Source organism: Euleptes europaea, chromosome 4 (genome assembly GCF_029931775.1).
Source record: "Euleptes europaea isolate rEulEur1 chromosome 4, rEulEur1.hap1, whole genome shotgun sequence".
Classification (NCBI taxonomy): Eukaryota; Metazoa; Chordata; class Lepidosauria; order Squamata; family Sphaerodactylidae; genus Euleptes; species Euleptes europaea.
This window is the reverse complement of record NC_079315.1, coordinates 6,092,894-6,115,087: the sequence shown is the minus strand read 5'-3', so window position 1 is coordinate 6,115,087 and position 22,194 is coordinate 6,092,894. Positions and strand designations below refer to the sequence as shown.

The window sequence follows — 22,194 nt, the reverse complement described above, 5'->3', positions numbered from 1 at the left end:
AGGACTGTTTCGTTACCAGAAATGTGAATCCTACATAGGGTTGCCAACCTCCAGGTACTACCAAAAAACCATAGACACAATATATTTAAATGCAAAATTTCAATACCAAGGGTATTAAGCAACAATTCTACACAACAATTTTTACAAAAAACTGTACAACTATGTAAACCATAGCAATAGTAGACCAACTACTATTTTTATTAGTTTTTTACTAGATTTATTAGTTGGTCTACTATTGCTATGGTTTACATAGTTGCAGTTTTTATTGTAATAATTGTTGAATAGAATTGTTGCTTAATACCATTGGTATTGAAATTTTGCATTTGAATAGATTGTGTCTGTGGTTTTTTGGTAGTAACTAATTTGTACACAGAAGTGTCTGCTTTTGCTAACTAACCTCCAGGTACTACTAGCTGGGGATCTCCTGCTATTACATCTGCTCTCCAGCCGACAGAGATCAGTTCCCCTGGAGAAAAGGGCCGCTGTGGCAATTGGACTTTATGGCATTGAAGCCCCTCCCCTCCCCAAGCCCTGCCCTCCTCACGCTTTGCCCCCAAAATCTCCCGCCGGTTGTGAAGAGGGACCTGGCAACCCTACATGAACAACGTGGCGGCTGTTGGGAAGGAGACCCAGAGTTGACGAGACTACATAGGGAGGACCAATGTCTTGGGAAGTTTCTGGGATATCAGGTTTTTCGGGTCTCAGCCAGTGGTGGATCTACTATGAAACTAACGAAGTTTAAGCTTAATGGCCCATAATCCCGGAGAAGCCCTGAAGCAACGTTGTTGTTTTTAATGAGTGAAATCGATGGACTTTTTTAAAAAGCTTTTGTTATTAAAATGAGGCTATTTTAGCGATAGAATCATAAGCCAATGGGTTGAATTAATATTGACCTTAGAATATACTTTAATACCCATTTCATTTGGCCTCAACATGTCCCTGTAATTGGTCACATTTCAAAATTTTCCCGGGGGCTTGCAGTGCCCAGACCCCCAGCTGTATGGGTTCGCTGAGCTCGCCAGGGTCTATTCATAGCTGACATTTTGGGAGCTGGATCCTCGAATCCTTCGTTGGTGCACGGCTTAATAGTTCTCTAGCTCAGCCCTTAGGCTAGAGCCAATCGGAACCATAAAAAGACATCTGAATTCTCAATTCAGGCTGCACTCGCTTGTGCATTTTAACACCAAAAATCAGATTGTAACCTCTTTATCCTAACGAGCCCCCTCTGATGTCCTTCTACCTCTCTATTAGAGAATGAACCAATACATCTGCCATAGAACAACCCCCCTGATAGGGTTGCCAGGTCCCTCTTCGCCACTGGCGGGAGATTTTTGGGGGCTGAGCCTGAGGAGGGCAGGGTTTGGGGAGGGGAGGGACTTCAATGCCATAGAGTCCAACTGCCAAAGCGGCCATTTTTCTCCAGGTGATCTGACCTCTAACGGCTGGAGATGAGTTGAATTAGCAGGAGATCGCCTGCTACTACCTGCCTGTTGGCAACCCTACCCACTGAAGAAGGTAACAGCGGCTACCCAGACCTTGTTTCTGGGGCTCACGGTAGGGCCCGTTTTCAAGGACTCCGCCCCACCACCCTATTCTCCGCCACTTGGGCCTCGAGGTCCTTGCAAGGGCAGCAAGGCAATTTGGACCTTGTTGGATGCTGCCCCTATTATTGCTGGTTATGAAGGGGTCCCCATAACAGTTTAAGTTTCAGGGTCCCAAAAATGTAGATCCACCACTGGCCTCAGCCCTGAACTGGTTATGGGGATGCACTTATGCTGTCCAGCCAGCCTTGCATTATGTTGACCGCAGTGGGTTAGTCAATATTTTTACAAGTTACCTTTGGCCAGTCACTAGATGGACTCAAGCACACCTGGGGTTGCGCCACCCACCACTTTCTGGAGGACACAATGTTTTGTGATTCTACACAGGCTACACAGCCCTGCGTGGGAGGGTATAGAGCTGAGAAATACGACGTCACCATTGACAAACTGTTGAAAGGCGGACTTAAACGTTTTGGAGACTGCAGCAGAACAAAGACGCCCTTTCTCTGATGGATTAATTGGCTAAGGAGGTTAATAGCTGGGGGGAACCCACAAAGCATTCAGTAACTTAGTTAACGGAAACTTTTGGTTTTATGGGACAGATTTTTTTACTAACGGTAGAAAAGTGCAAAGAGATGGATGGACTCATTAAAGGAAGCCATGGCCCTCAATGTGCAAGGTCTGAGCAAGGCTGTCAGAGATAGGACATTTTGGAGGACTTTGATTCATGGGGTCGCCATGAGTCGGAAGCGACTTGATGGCACTTCACACCTGAATTGAAAAGATCAGGGCAAACTCAAGATATTTTTATGCTGGGAATTGGGAAATACACTAACTGGGGCTTACACCAGAGACTTCCCTAATATTTCCCTAATATTCTGCACAGCCAATCAAAGCTCCAACGGCCAATCAGAAGCCTCTCAGGGCAAAAGCCCCATCTGGCCCCACCCACTTTCTAAAACATCTTGGCGGGCACCAGGAAGCATGTTGGCAGGTGCATGGCACCCACGGGCCCCACATTGGTAGGACTGTCCACCTCTGGGTACTAGCTGGAGATCTCCTGCTATTACAACTGATCTCCAGCCGATAGAGATTGGTTCTCCTGGAGAAAATGGCCGCTTTGGCCATTGGACTCTATGGCATTGAAAGCCCTCTCCTCCCCAAACCCCGCCCTCCTCAGGCTCTGCCCCAAAAACCTCCCGTCAGTGGCCTGGTAACTCTGCCTATAGGGGACCCTACCCTAAAGGCCTTCAATCACTTGTATCTAATTAGGGTAGGGTTGACAGGTCCCTCTTTGCCACCAATGGGAGGTTTTGGGGGCGGACCCTGAGGAGGGCGGGATTTGGGGAGGGGAGGGACTTCAATGCCAGAGAGTCCAATTGCCAAAGCGGCCATTTTCTCCAGGGCAACTGATCTCTATCGGCTGGAGATCAGTTGTAATAGCAGGAGATCTCCCGCTAATACCTGGAGGTTGGCAGCCCTAAACTAGGGTCTTCGTTTCAGAGGAAAAGGAAGACCTCAAGAAGTATCACTTTGGCTGTAGCCTTATGCGGGATCTTTTAAGCGAAGCTTTTGGAACGGTCTCAGGACCCACAAAGGCACTCCAGATGTGCAACGTTTCCTTGGTCAGGTGACCATTGCGGCGAGGGAATTCACCCGCTTACCTGGATGTAAACCAATGGAAACTGTGGAGAGAGAAAAACAGAGAAAGAAATCAGAGACAGATTCTAAAATGATAAATGGAAGCTACTTGAAGGCACTGGGGGGCTCCCCTCAGCTCCTTCCCCCTAGGGTAAGTTGCACAGTTCACCCCCCCTTAACAAGTACATTCCTTTGGTTGCCAACCTCTGGGTGATGGCTGGAGATCTCCCGCTATTACAACTGGTGTCCAGGTGACAGATAGAGTTCACCTGGAGAAAATGGTCGCTTTGGAAGGTGGTGTCTATGGCAATATACCTTGCTGCGGTCCCTCCACTCCTCAAACCCCACCCTCCTCAGGCTCCACCCCCCAAATCTCCAGGTATTTCCCAACCCGGAGCTGGCAACCCTATACATTCCTGAGGGAGGGGTAGGGTTGCCAACCTCCAGGTACTAGCTGGAGATCTGCTATTACAACTGATCTCCAGACTATAGAGATCAGTTCTCCTGGAGAAAATGGCCAATTTGGTAATTGGGCTCTATGGCATTGAAGTCCCTCCCCTCCCCAAACCCCGCCCTCCTCAGGCTCTGCCCCAAAAATCTTCAGGTACTTCCTAACCCGGAGCTGGCAACCCTAGGGAGGGAGGATGCTGTGAAGCAAAAATATGTACCCTTCACCTGATTGTGGGTGTTTGGACTACCTTGCTTAGGGGTTGCCAATCTTCAGGTGGGGCCTAGAGATCTCCTAAAATCACAACTGATCTCCAGGCTACAGAAAACAGTTTCCTTGAAGGAAATGGCTGCTTTGGATGGGGAACTCTATGGCATTATAACCCACTGTAGCAGCTTAGAAAGAAAACATGGTAAAAACCTAAACGACCGTAATTGTCAAAAAATAGCAAACTATTAAAAAAATCCAGTATTTAAAAGCCAGCCAGAACAGAAAAAGCGGAGAAAACATTTCATAGTTTAAAAATGTCCCATGAAACAGGCTAGACCAGGGGTAGGGAACCTTTTTCCCACCAAGGGCCATTTGGATAATTATAACATCATTCGCTGGCCATACAAAATTATCAACTTAAAAATTAGCCAGCTATATTTGGTCAAACATTTAGCCAAGAGGCACAACCGGAGACTGCTCTGAGTGTCTGCCATGTAGAGCAACTTGCTTTTGAGCTCTACCTTCCCCAGCTGGGCCCAAGAGATTCAGGCAGGGCAGCAAACACAAGACCGAGTGTTGCCACTTCTGCCCCCAGCCCTCTTGTAGTACAGAGGGAAGACGTTTCTCCACAGCCTGGGTGGGAAAGGGTTAACACAGTTGCTTGGGCGGTCCTAGCAGCTCCATAGCTAACGACTCTTCTGCAAGGGGGAAAGAAGGTTCCTTTTCTCAGCAAAACAAACTCACATCCGCCTTGAATAGAGGCTATTCCTGTCTGCAGGAGGGGTAGGATCACCAATCTTAGATCCTTCTGAGCTAGAGATCTGCCAGGACTCACAAAGGGCCAGACCAAATGATTTTGTGGGCTTTATACGGCCCCCGGGCCTGACGTTCCCCACCCCTGGGCTAGACTATAAGAACAATTTTAAAAGATCAACCCCTTAATTAAATGCCTGGCTAAAATGAAATGTTTTGGCTCAGTGCCTGAAAGACAGTAAGGTAGGCACCAGACAAGCATCAGGGGGAAAGGTATTCCACAGGCGAGGTGCCACCTCTGAAAAGGCCCTGTTTCTAATTTCCATTTTATAACAAACTAGCTGAAAAGGCACTACTGTGAATTGATTCCAGACACTGCTATGATGTAAAGATGAACCTTACCTTCTCATTCACAGGAAGGAAATCTTGATTCAGAGAGATGATTCGAAACATAACTGAGAAAGAAAGAATTTTAGTGTGACTTTGCAGCTTTGTATGTCTGAGTCATGGGGCTCAGTGTAGGGTTGCCAGCTCCAGGTTGGGAAATAGCTGGAGATTTTGGGGGCGGAGCCTGAGGATTGTGGGGTTTGGAGAGGAGAGGGACTTCAATTGCCCACCATTACCTGGTATCTGGCAACCCTAGCCTTGGCAGCTGCCCCACCTTGGGGTATGCTGGCCCCGTCCCTGTACATTCCTATGCCTTACCTAAGGAGCAGTGAAGCCACCCAGAAATAGGTCTGAGGAAGACCCAAGTGGGCTTAGTGGCACAGATCCAGATGGATCAAAAAAAGGATAAAGGTCCCCTGTACAAGCACCGGGTCATTCCTGACCCATGGGGTGAAGTCACATCCTGACATTTACTAGGCAAACTTTGTTTACGGGGTGGTTTGCCAGTGCCTTCCCCAGTCTTCTTCCCTTTACCCCCAGAAGTAAGCTGGGTACTCATTTCACCGACCTCGGAAGGATGGAAGGCTGAGTCAACCTTGAACTGGCTACCTGAAACCAACTTCTGTTGGGATCAAACTCAGGTCGTGAGCAGAGCTTGGACTGCAGTACTGCAGCTTACCACTCTACACCATGGGGCTCGTATAGATTGATGAAAGGTCCAAATTTTATGGAAATGTTGGACGGGCATAATTTCCACGCTCGAGCCGCCTGCTTACCTTTTTGCCCTGGCTTGTAGATAGGCTTGTCTGTTTGGACAAAGGTCAAGCTCTCCAAGTTCTTGACCAACACCATTTTTTGGCTTCTGAACTGGTGTGTGGGTCCTTTCACTAACACCCTGAGGAGCACTTCTGATGAACCGTCCCATTTGGGAACCTGGAGAAGGGAACAAGAGGAAGGCAGCAAGAGTTTAGATCTTTTCAAAAGATTGTTTTACCGCAAAGTTGATAACTAGCTGTTGCAAAGGGAGATGAACAAATATACCCATTAGCCGGGAGACTGCTGACGGCTGGGGAGAAACTGCAAAAGCGATTCAAAACTCACAGGAAAATCTAATTTTCCACATATTGGGCTTTTCTGCACGTTATTTCGTTGCTTGTGTGCCTCTAGTGCGTTGGTTTTTCCCCTTTTCCTCATGTGTTTTGCTCCCTCTAGTGGTCGCATCAATATGTCATTGGTGTGTTGCAAGCTTATCCCTGGACCTTCAAAAGAGCAGGAATAAACCGGAGATCCTGCGATGAAATATCGAAACGACCACTGGAGAGAGCAAAACGCACGCAGAAAGAGGAATAAAACCTGACGCAGTATGGGCACATAAGCAATAAAAACGAGGCATGCTGAAAAGCCCATTCAAAACACATTGTTGTTACTAATAAAATGCAATCCCCTTCCCAACCTACAGATCCTAGTTAGTGATGGAATAGGAGGAAGGTAACCATTCCACTGGAGAACTGATTAGCCTCACCTAAAAGGGGTCGCCAGAAGCCGGCTGCGACTTGGGGGCACTTTACACACACACACACACACACATGTATGTATGTATATATATGTATATATATATGGCCCAGGCTAGCCTGATCTCGTCAGATCTCAGAAGCTAAGCAGGGTCAGCCCTGGTTAGTATTTGGATGGGAGACCACCAAGGAAGTCCAGGGTTGCTGTGCAGAGGAAGGCACTGGCAAACCACCTCTGTTAGTCTCTTGCCATGAAACCCCCCCCCCCAAAAGGGGTTGCCATAAGTCGGCTGCAACTTGACGGCACGTTACACACACACACATATATATTTTTAAAAACAGCATTTTAAATTTGCGACATAACAACTTCCATTTAAAGATCGTGACGTTGTTCATAGACTAGGATTGTTTCAAGTTAGAGAGAGAGAGAGATCTTTTATGTATGGCTATTTCCCTTGCCGTCACCCCTCCGATGACTTCGGGTCTTTGTGTTGATTTTGCATGCCGTTTCTGACCGTCAGAGGGACCCTCACTCTCCCCCTGCTTTCCCCTGCACTTCCCCCGCGTTTTCAGAGACCTGTTTTATCTCAAATTTGAAAACTCAGGCAAAACGTGGAGAAACGCAGGGGGAGAGCCAGCAGCCTCTGACCCTGTGCAGAGTTGCCAGCTCTGGGAGTAATGCCATAGCATTCACCTTCCAAAGTGGCCATTTTCTCCAGGGGAACTGATCTCTGTCGCCTGGACATCAGTTGTAATCTCAGGAGATCTCCAGCTACCACCCAGAGGTTGGCAACCCTATTTCTGTGGCAGCCCAGTGCCTCCCGTGGTGACTAATTCAGCCCTAATATTTTTTATGGAGTATCTAGGCTGAAATCAAATTTGTAACTGGTCAGTTTTAGTAATTATTTTTTTTAAAAAATTTTTTTTGTTGTGGGCCACCCTTGCAGAGAAAATGAAACAAGATAGTGATTGAACCATCTGGTTCTGGTTAGGGAACAGCTGCTCCAGGGAAATGCACCTGCCCCCCTCCCTATCCATCTTTCAGAGGCAGCTGAAGACAGTTTTATTCAGGAGAGCATTCCATTAGTTCTCCTGACTACCAGCAGTTTTAAATGATTAATGAGCACACTTGAGGAACCTCTTCAACAGAGAACATGTATGCTAGCTCAACCCAATTCCTTTCCATCTAAGGTTTTATACTAAGACTTTCCATCTAAGATTTACTAAGACTCCCTTTAACAAGAGGATATGTCCATGGGGACACAGGCCAGCCAGACGCCCCACATCACATTATCTTAGATTGTCGCTTACATGAAGAACCCCGTAAAAAAATTATATTACCCTTAATCAGCAAATGGATGGCCCCTTATAGAAAGAGCCTTGGCTACTTACCGTGAAGGCTTCTTCTGCTCAGAGGGACGAAGGGCATCTTCATGATGGGTGTTTCCTTTTCCTCTTATCTCGGGAGGCAGGAATCAAATATTTAAATTTTTCTGACCTCTGAGGGTAAACGCCCCCTTGTGATCAGTTAAAGACTTTCCGAGCCTTATATATTTAAGATAGACTGAAGAAAACATGTTAGTTATAATTCTATACAAGAAATAAGCTCCTAATAAACATTAACAATGAACTTTTAGGATAACTATAAGTCATGAACCAACAAAGAACGTTTAACTTGAATTGAAGGTCAACTGGAAGTTAGATATAACCATGATTACCTGTAATTTTATTTTCTTTGTTTTATTTTTATTTATATTTATTTTATTTGTTTTATTTATACTGACGTCTGGGTGGGCAAGATGCCCTTCGTCCCTCTGAGCAGAGGAAGCCTTCACGGTAAGTAGCCAAGGCTCTTTCTCGCTCAGAGGGAGAAGGGCATCTTCATGATGGGACATACAAGAGCTGTCCCCACCCTTGGGAGGGTTAGACGTCCTGAAATATACTTGCAGTACTCGTCTGCCTAAGGTGGCATCTGCTGACAAGTATAGATTTAATTTGTAGTGTCTCACAAATGTGGACACCGAGGACCAAGTTGCGGCCTTACATATCTCTTCCATAAAGCTCGGCAGTCGAAGGCTGCTGAAGTAGCCGCACTTCTTCCCAAGTGGGCAGTAACGCCCGCAGGAGCAGGTAGGTTACTTACTCTATAAGTCTGTGTTATGTATAGGGTGATAGTCCTACTAATGGATGCCCTGGACATATGCTTGCCCTTGTCAGGTGGTGAGATATGAACGAATAAGGAGTCAGAGTTCCTAATAATTTTAGTAAGATAAATGTAAACAGGTAGCGCCCTTCTTAGGTCTAGCTAGTGCCAGGCCTTCTCCTTAGGATTCTTGGGGTTAGTGCAGAAAGATGTAAGCACTATGTCCTGCTCCCTGTGAAACTTGGAGCTGCATTTTTGTCCTACCTCAGTGAGTGGTTCGAATGGTAGTTTTCTGAGTGCTGTCAAAACTGTGTGCAGGCTCCAGTTGGGAACCTGTATCTAACAGGAGGAGCTAAACAACTGACGCCCCTTAAAAAGGCTTTTATGTGATGGTGTTTGGTTAAGCGGTATCCAGATACCTTGGGTACTATGGTAGCTATAGATGCCAGTTGCCTTTGTAGAGTGCAGGTAGCTAGCCCTAAGCTCTGTCCCTCCTGATGGTTTCCTTGTTGTCAATATGGTAGTGACGACCACCGGGCTATAGCCTAGGGCTATAAGTCATCTCCTTTCAGTGCCCATGCGGTCAGTTTGTACCACCCTGGAATGGGATGGCATATTGGGCCTTGTAGAGGGAGATCTTGTCTGTCTGGAAGTCTCCAGTGGTTCTGTATTGACATCTGAATTATAGATGGGAACCACGGTCGTCGCAGCCAATATGGAGCTATGAATCTGACTGATGCCTTTTGAAGTCGTACCATTCTCAATACCCTTGGTATGAGAGGGAGAGGGGAAAACACGTATAGTAGGTCGTGTGGCCCTGGTGACATTAAGAGGTCCGTTTATTCCGCCCCCTGTTGACGGAACCTGGAATAGTACCTTGGCAGCTGGTGGTTGATGCTGGATGCAAACAGATGAATCTGTGGCGTGCCGAATCTCTGAGTAATAAGTTGAAAGACCTCTGGATGTAGAGACCATTCTGCCTCGCTGAGGGTCTGTCTGCTGAGCCAGTCTGCTTGTATGTTGACTGTGCCCTGAATATGTTCCACTGATTTTGATGAGAGGTTGGACTCGGCCCAAGGAAAAATGTAGTCTCTTCTGAGGATCGCCCTGATTTCTAGGGCACTGATGTGAAGATTCTGTTCTTTGATGGTCCATGTTGCTTGAGCCGTTGTCCCTTGAGTGTGGCTTCCCAACCTGACAGACACACATCCGTGAAGATTTGAATCGGTGTTGGACGGAGATACCAACTTCCTTTCGTCAAATTCTGAGACTGAAACCACCATACTAGACTTGATCTGACTTCCTCGGTCAGGATGAGATTTCGGTCACTTCTGCCTTGGTATGTCTCTTTGGTACGGCCTTAGGAACCATTGAAGAGGTCTTGCTCGTAAGCGTGCCCCTTGAACTGCGGGAATGCATGCAGACATGTGACCCTTCAGTTTGGTCAAGGACATGAGAGAAGGCGACCGGGAATTAATCGCTTTCTTTGCTAGAGATGAAATGTTGTGGATTTTGTCCACTGGGAGTTATAAGGAGTTTGTCAGTGTGTCTATGTCCATCCCCAATCTCTCTCAATCGTTGGGATGGAACTAAGTGGGTCTTTCTGAAGTTGATTATGACCCGTGTTCTGTTAACCTCTTCAGAACTCCCTCTGAATGATCTATGCTTTGCTATTTTGAGCTTGCGCAAATCAGAATGTCTTCTAAGGTGCATTCTCACACCCTCCTTGCGCAGTGATGTGACTGATGTGCCCAGAACCTTGGTGAATACTCGAGGAGGGGCGATGTTAACCCGAATGGTAAGGCCCTGAATTGGAAGAGGTGTCCCCTGTACGGGAACCGAAGGAAACAACAATGTGCTGGGTGTATTAGAATGTAAGAAAATCCTTTTCCCTGAGGACCTGTATGACTGACTTTAGTGTCTCCATCCTGAAGCGCTTTAATGGGATAATCTGTTCAGAAACTTGAGGTCTAGGATGGCTTTCCATCCGCCGCCTTTGTTGGGAACAGTAAAGAATACTGAATAGACTCCCAATGCATGCTCTAATGGTGAGACTGGCTCCATCGCCTTGATGTCTAAGAGGCCTCTGAAGTTCTATGTATTTTGTTCTGGTTTTTTGGATGTTGGAGAAATTACTAGTCGATGTGAAGGAGTGTAAGAAAAACTCTATCTGATAGCCTTGTGAGATAATATTTGTGACCCAGAGGCCTGGTTGGGAGGTGACAACTGAGGGTGTAATAGACTAAGCCTGCCTCCCACTGGCTGGTGGCTGGCGTCACTGTTTGGTTGGGTGGTCGGGTTTATCCCCTTTATTGCCCTGGAAGGTGGAAAATTTTGGATATTTATTGAATTGTCATCCTTTACGAAAGGAGCTGCGATTCTGGTTCCAGTGGTTTCTAGGTTGATCAGGTCTGTATCTTTGAAGTATGTGGTATGCACGAAAGGACACAGAAGGAGTGATCCCTTGGATTCCTTGCATAGAATCTTGTCTTTGGTCTCCACTGATATGGGAACCAAATTGTCTCCAAGCAAGGTCTTTCCCTGATACAGGAAGCCCAAAGAACCAATTTTGATCTATATACTCCGCTTGCCAGGGGCGTACCCAGAGAGCCTTTCTGGCAGCTGAGGCTGTGGCTAGTGTTCTAGCTGCGTATGACATGTTATCTAAGGAGGACTCAGCTAGAAAGAATACCACTCTGGAAAACATGGATGACATGGTATCTAAGGTAGAATCAGCTAGAAGGATACCACTCTCAAAAAACATGGATGCCCTTCTGGCATCTGATGCTGTGGTTAGTGTCCTAGCTGCATATGGCATGGTATCGAAGGTCAAATCAGCTAGAAAGAATACCACTCTCAAAAAACATGGGTACTCTTGTAGAGGCGTTTCTTTCTTCCTGTGGAAAAAGTTGATATAACTTCCTAGTCCAAATTATTGCCACTCTGTATACTAGGGCAGATATGATAGAAGCGCTTGATAGTGAGTGCCAAGGCCTCTGAGCATTTATGCATGCTAACTCTGCCTTCCTATCTATAGGATCCCTAATCATGGCAAGGTCATGTGACAAGGTTGGAGAGGTGAAGGCAGTGACAGGTGGTTCTACTGAAGGCACTTTTAGAATTTCAGAAGCACCGTTAAACAAAATATAAAAACTTCCTAGAGGCTGTGGAGCATTGTATGGATGCCATTGGTTTCTCCCACTCTGCTTTCAACAGAGTTAGAAATAATCAAGCGCTGGCACAAACCTACCTGGAGTCTTTTCTCCCACTCTGAGTCCTCTGAGAGATCAAGAGTAGCTAGGGTTTTATGCCAATGCAGAACAAAATCTTCTGCGTTAAATACCATAGACAGTCTGGGTACCAATTGGCAATTTTGGGGCCCTGAATTAGCTTTCAGCGCTGCTTAGGTGGGCCAGCATGTACTCTCTTGGTACTACCTGGACTGGCGATCGGCTCACCAGGATCTCAGGCAGAGGTCTTCCACATCACCTACTACCAGAATTGGCCACTGCATGCCAAGCCGATGCTCTGCCACTGAGCCACAGCCGTTCCCCTGCTTGGTTGATATTCTGCCCTTTTAACGATCAGATTACTGTTTGTGGTGCTGGAGGGTGTGATCCCTACGATCCCTGCATGGATGGGGCAGGATAAGGAGGTTGTACTGCCCTTAAGCCATCTGTGAAGGTGTTTTTAATCAGGGCGGAGAGCTCTGCTCTTACAGGAGTAAAACAGGCTGCATCTATGAGGGGGGGGGGCGAAGTCACCTTACCGGCAGTCGATGTCTCCGTTGATGCTTCCCGTCCTTGAATAATAATAGGCGAGCCGCCTGAGGACGGAGCATTGCGAGGCAAAAGGCGAGCCGCCAGCCTCCTTCATTTTCCCCTTTTGTGCTGTGTGGGAGAAGCGGCTACCGCCGCTGTGTTCTCCTGGCTGCTTCCTGCTGTGAACTGTTAATGCTTCCCGTCCTTGAATAACAATAGGCGAGCCGCCTAAGGACGGGGCACGGCGAGGCAAAGGCGAGCCGCCAGCCTCCTTCATTTCCCCCGTTCGTGCTGCGTGGGAGAAGCGGCTACTGCCGTTGTTTCCTCCCGGCCGCTTTCTGTTGCGATCTGGCAGTCGCGTCTTTCAGGCGCGGCAGAGCAGCGTGCGCTTTGCAGCAGGCGTTTGGCGCGCTTGTTGGGGGTCAAGCCGAGCCGTTTGTACTTGCCTGCGCCGTTCTTGCCGCTTTCGCCCTTCCCTTTTGAGTTTTGGTCCTCAGGTCACCAGAGTGACTGTCCGAGGGTTCATCTAATTGTAGTGGTAAGGCCACTAGCAGGCTAGGGTCTAAATCGGCAGGCGCTATATAGCTGTCCTGATGCCGATCCGCCATTTTGTTTTGGCGGGAAAAGACCCCTCTGAGGAGAATAGGCAGAAAATTAAGACAGTTAATAGAATTGAGTAGTAGATTAGTTAGGTATAGTTTAGGTTTGTTAAAATAAGAATATTTTTAGGTCTAATAAGTAAGGTTAAGGTTTCTCTATTGTGTTCTTAGCAGAGAGCTGCTAGAAGGCTGCTCTCCCGTTCAAGGCAGGAAATAGAACTGATCACAAGGGGGCGTTTACCCTCAGAGGTCAGAAAAATTTAAATATTTGATTCCTGCCTCCCGAGATAAGAGGAAAAGGAAACACCCATCATGAAGATGCCCTTCTCCCTCTGAGCGAGAACACCCACTTGCCAATTCTTGCTGTACGACATGACAACTGATGTTACGGTGAAGGTGGTGTTTTGGCAGAAGTTGTTAAGGTTAAGATTCAAACTTAATTTTAATCTAGATATTTATTATCTGTTTATCTCTGACCTTGTGACCATCAATATTACGCCAATAAAGGTTATCTAATTCTGATTCTGATTCTGAAATGATTAATGTTAACTAGTGGTTTTTGTGCATTCTATGATTATTTACATTGTAAGCTGCCTGCAGTTCCTGTAAGAAAAGCAGCTAATAAATGTTGAAAGAAAGAAAGAAAGAAAGAAAGAAAGAAAGAAAGAAAGAAAGAAAGAAAGAAAGAAAGAAAGAAAGAAAGAAAGAAAGAAAGAAAGAAAGAAAGAGGCGAACACAGAACTTTTCAATATGCAGTCACCGCCACCAGAATTGTATATGCAAGATACTGGAAAGATGTAAAGATACCAGACGTGGCTGAGTGGACTAACAAACTCTTTGAGTTTGCTTTGATGTTAAAATTGACTTGTTTGGTGAGAAGGAACTCAATCGATGAATACAAGTTTGAGAGGGCTGCCCTTATATGAAATATATTAATCAGATTTTAATTCTTTGGTCTTTCAGAGGAAAGAGTCTTAAGCCGACAAATTAAAAACCATAATGTTTAGAATTGAATGTAGATTAGAGAACTTAAAAATGATCAAGTAATGTTTTCTTGGGGCAGAGGTAGGATGCCTGTATGTAATGTTCTAAACCGTTAGAACACAGATATCAAATGCTATTATTATTTTCCCCTCTTTTCCCCTAATTTTCCTTCTGTACCCTTATAAGAAAAAGAAAATAATTATAAAAAAAGAAAAAAGAAAAAGAAAGAAAGAAAGAAAGAAAGAAAGAAAGAAAGAAAGAAAGAAAGAAAGAAAGAAAGAAAGAAAGAAAGAATCAGTTGACTCCGTTGAGGGACTGCATGGCCAAGCTAGCTTTCCTTGCCAAATTATTAGGTAATTTCAGAAAGGAACAGAAACCGAAACTAGGTGCAGGGTGCTAACCGTGAACGGGATACACCCGAAGAAGTCCTTGTCTGACACCACGTTATCGATCAGGCTCCTGTTCTCTGCTCCGTACTCCAAATTGGCGCTCAGAGTCACCGTCTCATTCAGGTGGCTCAGATGGATGCAGATCTTCTCAGAGGTCCCAGTTTGGATCAGAAATGGCACCATCACCAAGTATTGTCTGGGAAGGAAAACAGACTCTTGTCAGAGGTTTAGGTAGGCTTGCCTGCTCTGGGTTGGGAAATACCTGGAGATTTGGGGGGTGGAGCCTGAGAAGTGCAGAGTCTGGGAAGGAGGGGAGGGACTTCAATGGCTAGGGTTGTCTTCTTCACTACTGGTGGGAGGTTTTTGGGGTGGAGCCTGAGGAGGGCGGGGTTTGGGGAGGGGAGGGATTTCTTTTATTTTATTTTTTTTATTGTAAATATGGGCTACAGGAAAGGAGAAAAAAGGGAGGGATAAAACAAGCCATCTGCAATAGACAAATATTCTTTTTGGTCATTGATATACATTTCAGATTTTATATAGCTAATTATATTATGTACCTTCTTATATTGAATTTACTAGGAAATTATTACTAAAGATAAAAAGCTTGGTCTATGTGTCAGATATGTAGGTATAAAATGGCTGCCACTTCTCATGGAAATAGTCCACAGAGGGGAGGGATTTCAATGCCATAGAGTCCAATTGCCAAAGCGGCCATTTTCTCCAGGTGAACTGATCTCTATTGGCTGGAGATCAGTTGTAATAGTGGGAGATCTCCAGCTATTACCTGGTGGTTGGCAACCCTAACTCCAGGGGAACTGATCTCCGTCACCTGGAGATCAGTTGTAATAGAGGAAGATCTCCAGCCACCACCTGGAGGTTGGCAACCCTAGGTTTAGAGAATGGTGACTGATTCTTGCTGTGGCAAATTAAAGACAAGTAATAATACATAGAATTTAAGATAAACATCCTGCGGTTATATTCTTTGCTTAAAAGAAAGCAAAAGAAAGATTGCTGTGACTGGAATTAGGTGATTTTTATTTTATTTCATTAAGAGAGGACATTCATTCTGCTTTTGTCTCTGGTAAATAGGGCCCATGCCGAGACCTGGATGGCCAAGGCTAGCCCAATCTCATTGGATCTCAGAAGCTAAGCAGGGTCAGCCCTGGTTAGTATTTGGATGGGAGGCTGCCAAGGAAGTCTAGGGTTGCTACACAGAGGCAGGCAACAGCAAACCACTTCCAAATGTCTCTCGTCTTGAAAACCCTATGGGATCGCCACAAGTCAGCTTCAACTTGAGGGCCATGTCCACCTCCAAATAGGATCTGGTTTTCATATAGTGCACTGGTTCCCAAAATTTTCGGGCCACCGCCCCCTCGGTTCCACAAACTCAACCCCAGTGCCCTCGACTCTATCCTATAAAAAGCATTACTCAAAATAGAGCTTTGCATGACTCACTAAAGAAGATAAGAACAACAAAATTTCAAAACAGTAACATTTCAAAATTAATTGCCCATCTATTCAAAATCAAATTAAAACTTTTTAGTTGAAATTTATTCAACAGATCTGATGAACTTGATCCAGGGGTACCAGCTCTTTAAAGTCTGTGTGTGTGTGTGTGTGTAAATTCTGAGAGTTCCCACCAAATTTGTCAGCACAGTACCATAGCTTGATCTATTGTAAATTAATGAACAACACAGTCGAGGGGACCCACCTCTAGCGCCCCCTGCTGCTCCCTTGCCTCTTTGTGCGCCCCAAGTAATCTCACCGCCCCAGGGGTTGGTACTGCCCACTTTGGGAACCACTGATGCAGTGCTTCAAAAACCTGCCACTCCTGTTTAAACAGTTGCAAGGGGTGGGGTGGGGGGAGAGGTAGATATTGGTAAACTTTGGAAAGACAGTACTCTCTCAAACCACTATCTCGCTGCCTTCATCAGAAACATTGTATGGAGAGTTCTGTGAGAGGAACCCCAGGGCTAAGGCAGCAGAGATACTTCCTACAAGGATTGCAAAGTAATTCCAGGGCCTTAGAAGTAAATGGGCCTTGACCTGGATGGCCCAGGCTAGCCTGATCTCATCAGATCTCAGGAGCTAAGCAGGGTCAGCCCTGGTTAGTATTTGGATGGGAGACCACCAAGGAATACCAGGGTTGCTGTGCAGAGGAAGGCACTGGCAAACCACCTCTGGTAGTCTCTTGCCATGAAAACCCCAAAAGGGGTCGCCACAAGTCGGCTGCGACTTGAAGGCACTTTACACACACACACACACACACACACACACACACACAGAAGTAAATGGGGACTAAATAGCTGTGCTGCTTTCAGAGCCACTTAGAATCATAGAATCACAGAGTTGGAAGGGACCACTAGGGTAATCTAGTCCAACCCCCTGCACAATGCAGGAAATTCACAACTACCTCCCCCTCCATACACCCCAGTGACCCCTACTCCATGTCCAGATGATGGCCAAGGTGCCCTCCCTCCCATGATCTGCCTAAGGTCATAGAATCAGCATTGCTGACAGATGGCCATCTAGCCTCTGCTTAAAAACCTCCAGAGAAGGAGCGCTCACCACCTCCCGAGGAAGCCTGTTCCACTGAGGAACCACTCTAACTATTAGAAAATTCTTCCTAATGTCTAGTCGGAAACTCTTTTGATTTCATTTCAACACTCGGAGAAGCAGATCCTCCCCCTTATGCGCAATGTTCTAAAGAGAACCTGTGTGCAGGTGCATAAGGTGGTGGCATTGCTGACTTTGCCCTCACCCAAATGCTTTCGTTGGAACGTCTGCACAGGTCCTAGATGTGCATGAAGAAAAGAAGGGGCCGCTCCAAAGCAAAACGAAGGCAAGGAAACAAATGGCGCAGAAGGAAACAGAAGGCACCTGGTTGGCCACTGTGTGAACAGACTGCTGGACTTGATGGGCCTGGGTCTGATCCAGCAGGACTTTTCTTATGTTCTTATGATGTATGCCTATTCTCTTCAGGAACAGAGGAGCATGCCTATTACATTAGGTGCTGTGGAACACAAGCAGGATAATGCTGCTGCAGTCGTCTTGTTTGTGGATTTCCTGGAGGCCCCTGGTTGGCCACTGAGCGAACAGACTGCTGGACTTGATGGGGCTTGGTCTGATCCAGCAGGGTCTTTCTTATGTTCTTATGAAACAAATGCTTCAATAATTTTTATGACCCCGACGCATTTTGTGTACAGCTTCGTCAGGGGGAATCTTTCAGCATGGTGTAGTGGTTAAGAGTGGTGGTTTGGAGTGGTGGAGTCTGATCTGGAGAACCGGGTTTGATTCCCCACTCCTCCCACACGAGCGGCGGAGGCTAATCTGGTGAACTAGATTTGTTTCCCTGGGTGATCTTGGGCCAGTCACAGTTCTCTCCGAGCTCTCTCAGCCCCACCTACCTCACAGGGTGTCTGTCGGTTGTGGGGAGGGGAAGGGAAAGGTGATTCTAAGCCGGTTTGAGTCTCCCTTAATTGGTAGAAAAAGTCAGCATATAAAAACCAACTCTTCTTGTTCTTCTTCTTCATATGACTATACCCCAGGTGGGAAGGTTCTAAATGAGATTTCAAAAGAAGGGTGCTATCTAACGTTTTTTCAGCTCCATCCACCTGTAAACCACTGCTTTGTAATTTGCAATGGTGACTGAAGGGAATCTCCATGTCCAGAGGCAGTCAACCTTTGAACTCTTGCGCCAGGAGGCAGGAGGGATGCCTTGCTCTCTGTGACCCTTCAGGTAACAGGTTGGCCACAGTGTGAAACAGGAAGCTGAAACACTGGTCTGACCCAGCAGGGCTGGGAAATTCCTGGAGGTTTGGGATTGGAGCCTCGGGAGGGCAAAGTCTGGGGGAGGGGAGGGATCTCAGTGATGCCACATTCCTAGAGCCCACTCTCAAAAACTTCCATTTCCTCCAGAAGAACTGGCCTCTCTAATCTGGAGAGCGGCCGCAATTCCAGCAGATCTCCAGGTCCCACCTGGAGGTTGGCAACCCTATCACACGTCCTTGTGTTATGGCTAATCACCATGGACAGAGCTTTCTCTTTCCTGCATTTTGCTGACCCTTCCTAAAAGCCACCAGATCGGACAGTTGGCACCACATGAGGTAGCTGCGAATCCTGCAAGGGAAAGGCTGTGGCTCAGTGGTGGAGCATCTGCTTAGTTAACTGGCATCTCCAGTTAAAGGGACTAGCAAGCAGGTGATGGGAAAGACCTTAGCCTGAGACCCTGGAGAGCCAGAGAGAGGCTGGGGCTCAGTGGTAGAGCATCTGCTCGACATGCAGAAGGTCCCAGGTTCAGTCCCCGGCATCTCCAGTTAAAGGGACTAGGCAAGTAGGTGATGCGTGAGACCTCCACCTGAGACCCTGGAGAGCCGCTGCCGGTCTGGGTAGACAATACTGACTTTGATGGACTGAGGGTCTGATTCAGTAGAAGGCAGCTTCATGTATTCATGTGTTCAAGTCTTTGGGTCCCGTTCCCCACCCCCCACCCCGTAAAGCCTCAGAGTTGCATTCCAGGAGGAATTAGCAGAACGGGGTTATTCGGGAAACAAGGCTGAGAGAAAAGAAACCCCTTCCCTGTCCCTCCTACAAGCTGCTTACGGTTCTGCAGTCGGTGTTGAGGCCTCCCCGGGGAGCAGGAACAAAAGCAGGAGAAAGATCCTGGGTCCCACCGCCAACCGACCATTCCCCATGGTGCTCAGAAGAAGCTGGCAGGAGAGTCGGGCAGAGACTGGTTTGGCCCCCTCTGTCCTGCTCCCTCAGCCACCAGAGCCAGCCCCTTTATACTGGCTCTCTGCAAACAACCCTCCGGGCACGTGAGATAAAGGCTGGGAATTTCCTGTCAGTCAGGGGAGGAGAAGTAGGAACCCACAGCTCTGCGTCACAAGAAGCTAATTCCCTGGTGAATGGGGAAAAGTGGCAGAAGAAAAGACTTCAAAGAAGAAGAAGAAGAGTTGGCTTTTATATGCTGACTTTCTCTACCACTTAAGGGAGGGGGTTACCGCACTTTCTATTCCCAGCGATGTATTAAGAGTTTGAAAATGTTATAAAAAACATCGCTTTAAAAGGGGTTTTGTATACCACGGCTTATAAATGGTTGGAGGACATCTTCACAGCTAAAGGGGCCAAACAAAGTGCGAACAGTATTTTTAATAATATTTTCAAACTCTTAATACATTGCTGGGAATACAAGTGCGGTAACCCCCGGAGACTCAAACCAGCTTACAATCCCCTTCCCTTCCCCTCCCCACAACAGGCACCCTGTGAGGCAGGTGGGGCTGAGAGAGGTCTAAGAGAGCTGTGACTAGCCCAAGGTCACCCAGCTGGCTTTATGTGCAGGAGTGGGGAATCGAGCCCTGTTCTCCAGATCAGAGTCCACCTCTCTAAACCACCGCTCTTAACCACGTCACCATGTTGAAGACACCCCTGTCTGGACCGCAGGGCGCGGCCATCAAGGGTTTCGAAAGCTAACACTCCATGCGGCTTGCAGGTGGTTTGACACAGAGCTTTAGAAGAGAAGCCATTTTTAAAATATTGGTAATGGTAATGGTGAAAAGTGCCATCCAGTTGCAGAGCCAACCTCTGGTGACCCTGTAGGGATTTCAAGGCAAGAGAGGAACAGAAGTGGTTTGCCATCGCCTGCCTCTGCATAGCAACCCTAGACTTCCTCCGTGGTCTCCCATCCAAGTACTAACCAGGAGTACTAACCCTGCTTAGCTTCCGAGATCCGATGAGATCAGGCTAGCCAGGACCATCCAGGTCAGGGCAGACATGAACAGAGGTGGTTTGCCATTGCCTGCCTCTGCATAGCAACCCTGGACTTTCTCCGTGGCCTCCCATCCAAGTGCTAACACTGTCTAGCTTCCAAGATCCGATGAGATCAGCCTACCCAGGGCCATCTGTGTCAGGGCTTCAAAATATTAAAACCCTGCAAAGAATGTATTGTAAATTTTCTTGGATTAATTTATCTCAGCGTTGCCTGCCAGTTGGGTTGGGAAATAACTGGAGATGTTGGGGGGGCGAAGCCTGAGGAGGGTGGGGTTTGGGGAGGGGAGGGACTTCAATGGAGTATAATGCCATAGAGTCCACCTTCTGAAGCGGCAATTTTCTCCAGGGGAATGGATCTAACCCCAGGAGATTTCCAGACGCCACCTGGAGGTTGACAATAACCAAACAAACCTGTGCTGTAAAGAGCGTAGCTAAATATAAGACAAACAATCTCTTAATAAATGCTGCACACTAGAATAACACAAGTGTCAAAATTCACTATGCAAGACAAAAATCACACATTTGCTGTACATGTGTGATATCCTACGCTTATTAGCCAAAATTTCTACCAAATATGTAACAAGTATAAATCAGCAGAATAAAGTCCATTCACGTTCCAGTTGTACCGGTGAATAAATTCTTAGAGAAAGTCCAGTCGCTTAATGCGCAGCTGAATAAATCTTCCTTCAGACTGATAATACAGCAGGAAACGCGCCTTCCAGATTAGGTTCCACGTTTTCGCCAAACCGCAGCTTCATCAGCCTTTTACTATTCACAGTTGTGTAACAACACTAAGAGCTCCTCCGCATCCAATTTTGGCTAATAAGCATGGAATATCACACATGTACAGCAAATTTGTGAATTTTGTATTGCATAGTGAATTTTTATGCTTGTGTTATTGTAGTGTGCAGCATTTATTAAGGGATTGTATCCTTTTTGAGCCTTCGTGCTGTTTGTCTCATATTTAACCACCTGGAGGTTGGCAACTCTACCTGCCAGTAAGCACAGTCACATCTCCCCCCTAGAGCAGGGGTAGGGAACATCAGGCCCGGGGGCCATATAAGGCCTGCAAAATCATTTGGTCCGGCCCTTCGTGGGTCCTGGCAGATCTCTAGTTCAGAAGGATCTAAGAATGGTGATCTGCCCCCCTCCCGCGGACAGAAATAGCCTCTATTCAAGGAGGATGTGAGTTTGTTTTGCCAAGAAAAGGAACCCTTTTTCCCCCTTGCAGAAGAGTCGTTAGCTATGGAGCTGCTAAGACTGTCCAAGAAACTGTGCTAACCCTTTCCCACCTGGGCCATGGAGAAACATATTCCCTCTGTACTACAAGAGGGCTGGGGGTGGAAGTGGCGACAATGGAGGGGTTAAAGGGGACAGGGCCAGAATGCGCGCCGGGGGGGGGGGGAGTTCTTAGCCAGTGTGTCCTCATTTCATCCCTGCAGGTGGAGGTAGCAGGAGCCGGCTGTAGAATCTGGCCCTGACCATGTGGCAGACACTCGGAGCCGTCTCCAGTCATGCCTCTTGGCTAAATGTTTGACCGAATATAGTAGGCTAATTTTTAAGTTGATAATTTTGTATCGCCCGCAAATGATGTTATAAATATCCAAATGGCCCTTGGCGGAAAAAAGGTTCCCCCACCCCTGCCCTGGAGGATGGCAGGAGGGGAGACTCGGCAACCTTCCTTCCAAACATCAGACAGTTCAGATGGCTCAAGTCGTTCCCCGTACATGAAGCCCCCCAGGTACCGTCAAAAATAAAAGTTCAACTTGGCCAATTTCCTTTAGGAGATAACCCAGACTTCACGTACGTTCTGGATGTAGCCCAAGGCTGAGCAAATGGAAAAGGTGAATGTTTTAATTCAGGGATCTGTCAACAAAGAGTCTAATGATTGACCTGCTCGAGCTTCTCTCTCTCTCTGTTCCCAATTTGCCCTGATAGGGCTTTGTAAATAGCAGGAGATTTTTTGGGGTGGAGCCTGAGGAGGGCAGGGTTTGGGGAGGGAAGGGACATCCATGCCATAGAGTCCAATGGCCAAAGTGGCCATTTTTCTCCAGGGGA

The 22,194-nt window shown here is 46.9% G+C and overlaps 1 protein-coding gene across 1 annotated transcript in view; it reads right to left on the bottom strand.

Annotated features, from left to right (window-relative positions):
* The window catches only part of LOC130476417 (alpha-2-macroglobulin-like), a 73,135-nt gene extending 54,074 nt beyond the window's left edge, over positions 1 to 19,061 (bottom strand). Inside the window, exons 1-5 of the mRNA XM_056848354.1 lie at positions 18,970 to 19,061; positions 14,380 to 14,563; positions 5,757 to 5,913; positions 4,996 to 5,048; positions 3,206 to 3,226 (exon numbers count right to left, since the gene is read on the bottom strand). Coding sequence (XP_056704332.1) covers positions 3,206 to 3,226; positions 4,996 to 5,048; positions 5,757 to 5,913; positions 14,380 to 14,563; positions 18,970 to 19,061 — 507 coding nt within the window. The remainder of the gene's footprint in view (positions 1 to 3,205; positions 3,227 to 4,995; positions 5,049 to 5,756; positions 5,914 to 14,379; positions 14,564 to 18,969) is intronic.
* Between the last annotated feature and the right edge of the window lie 3,133 nt (positions 19,062 to 22,194).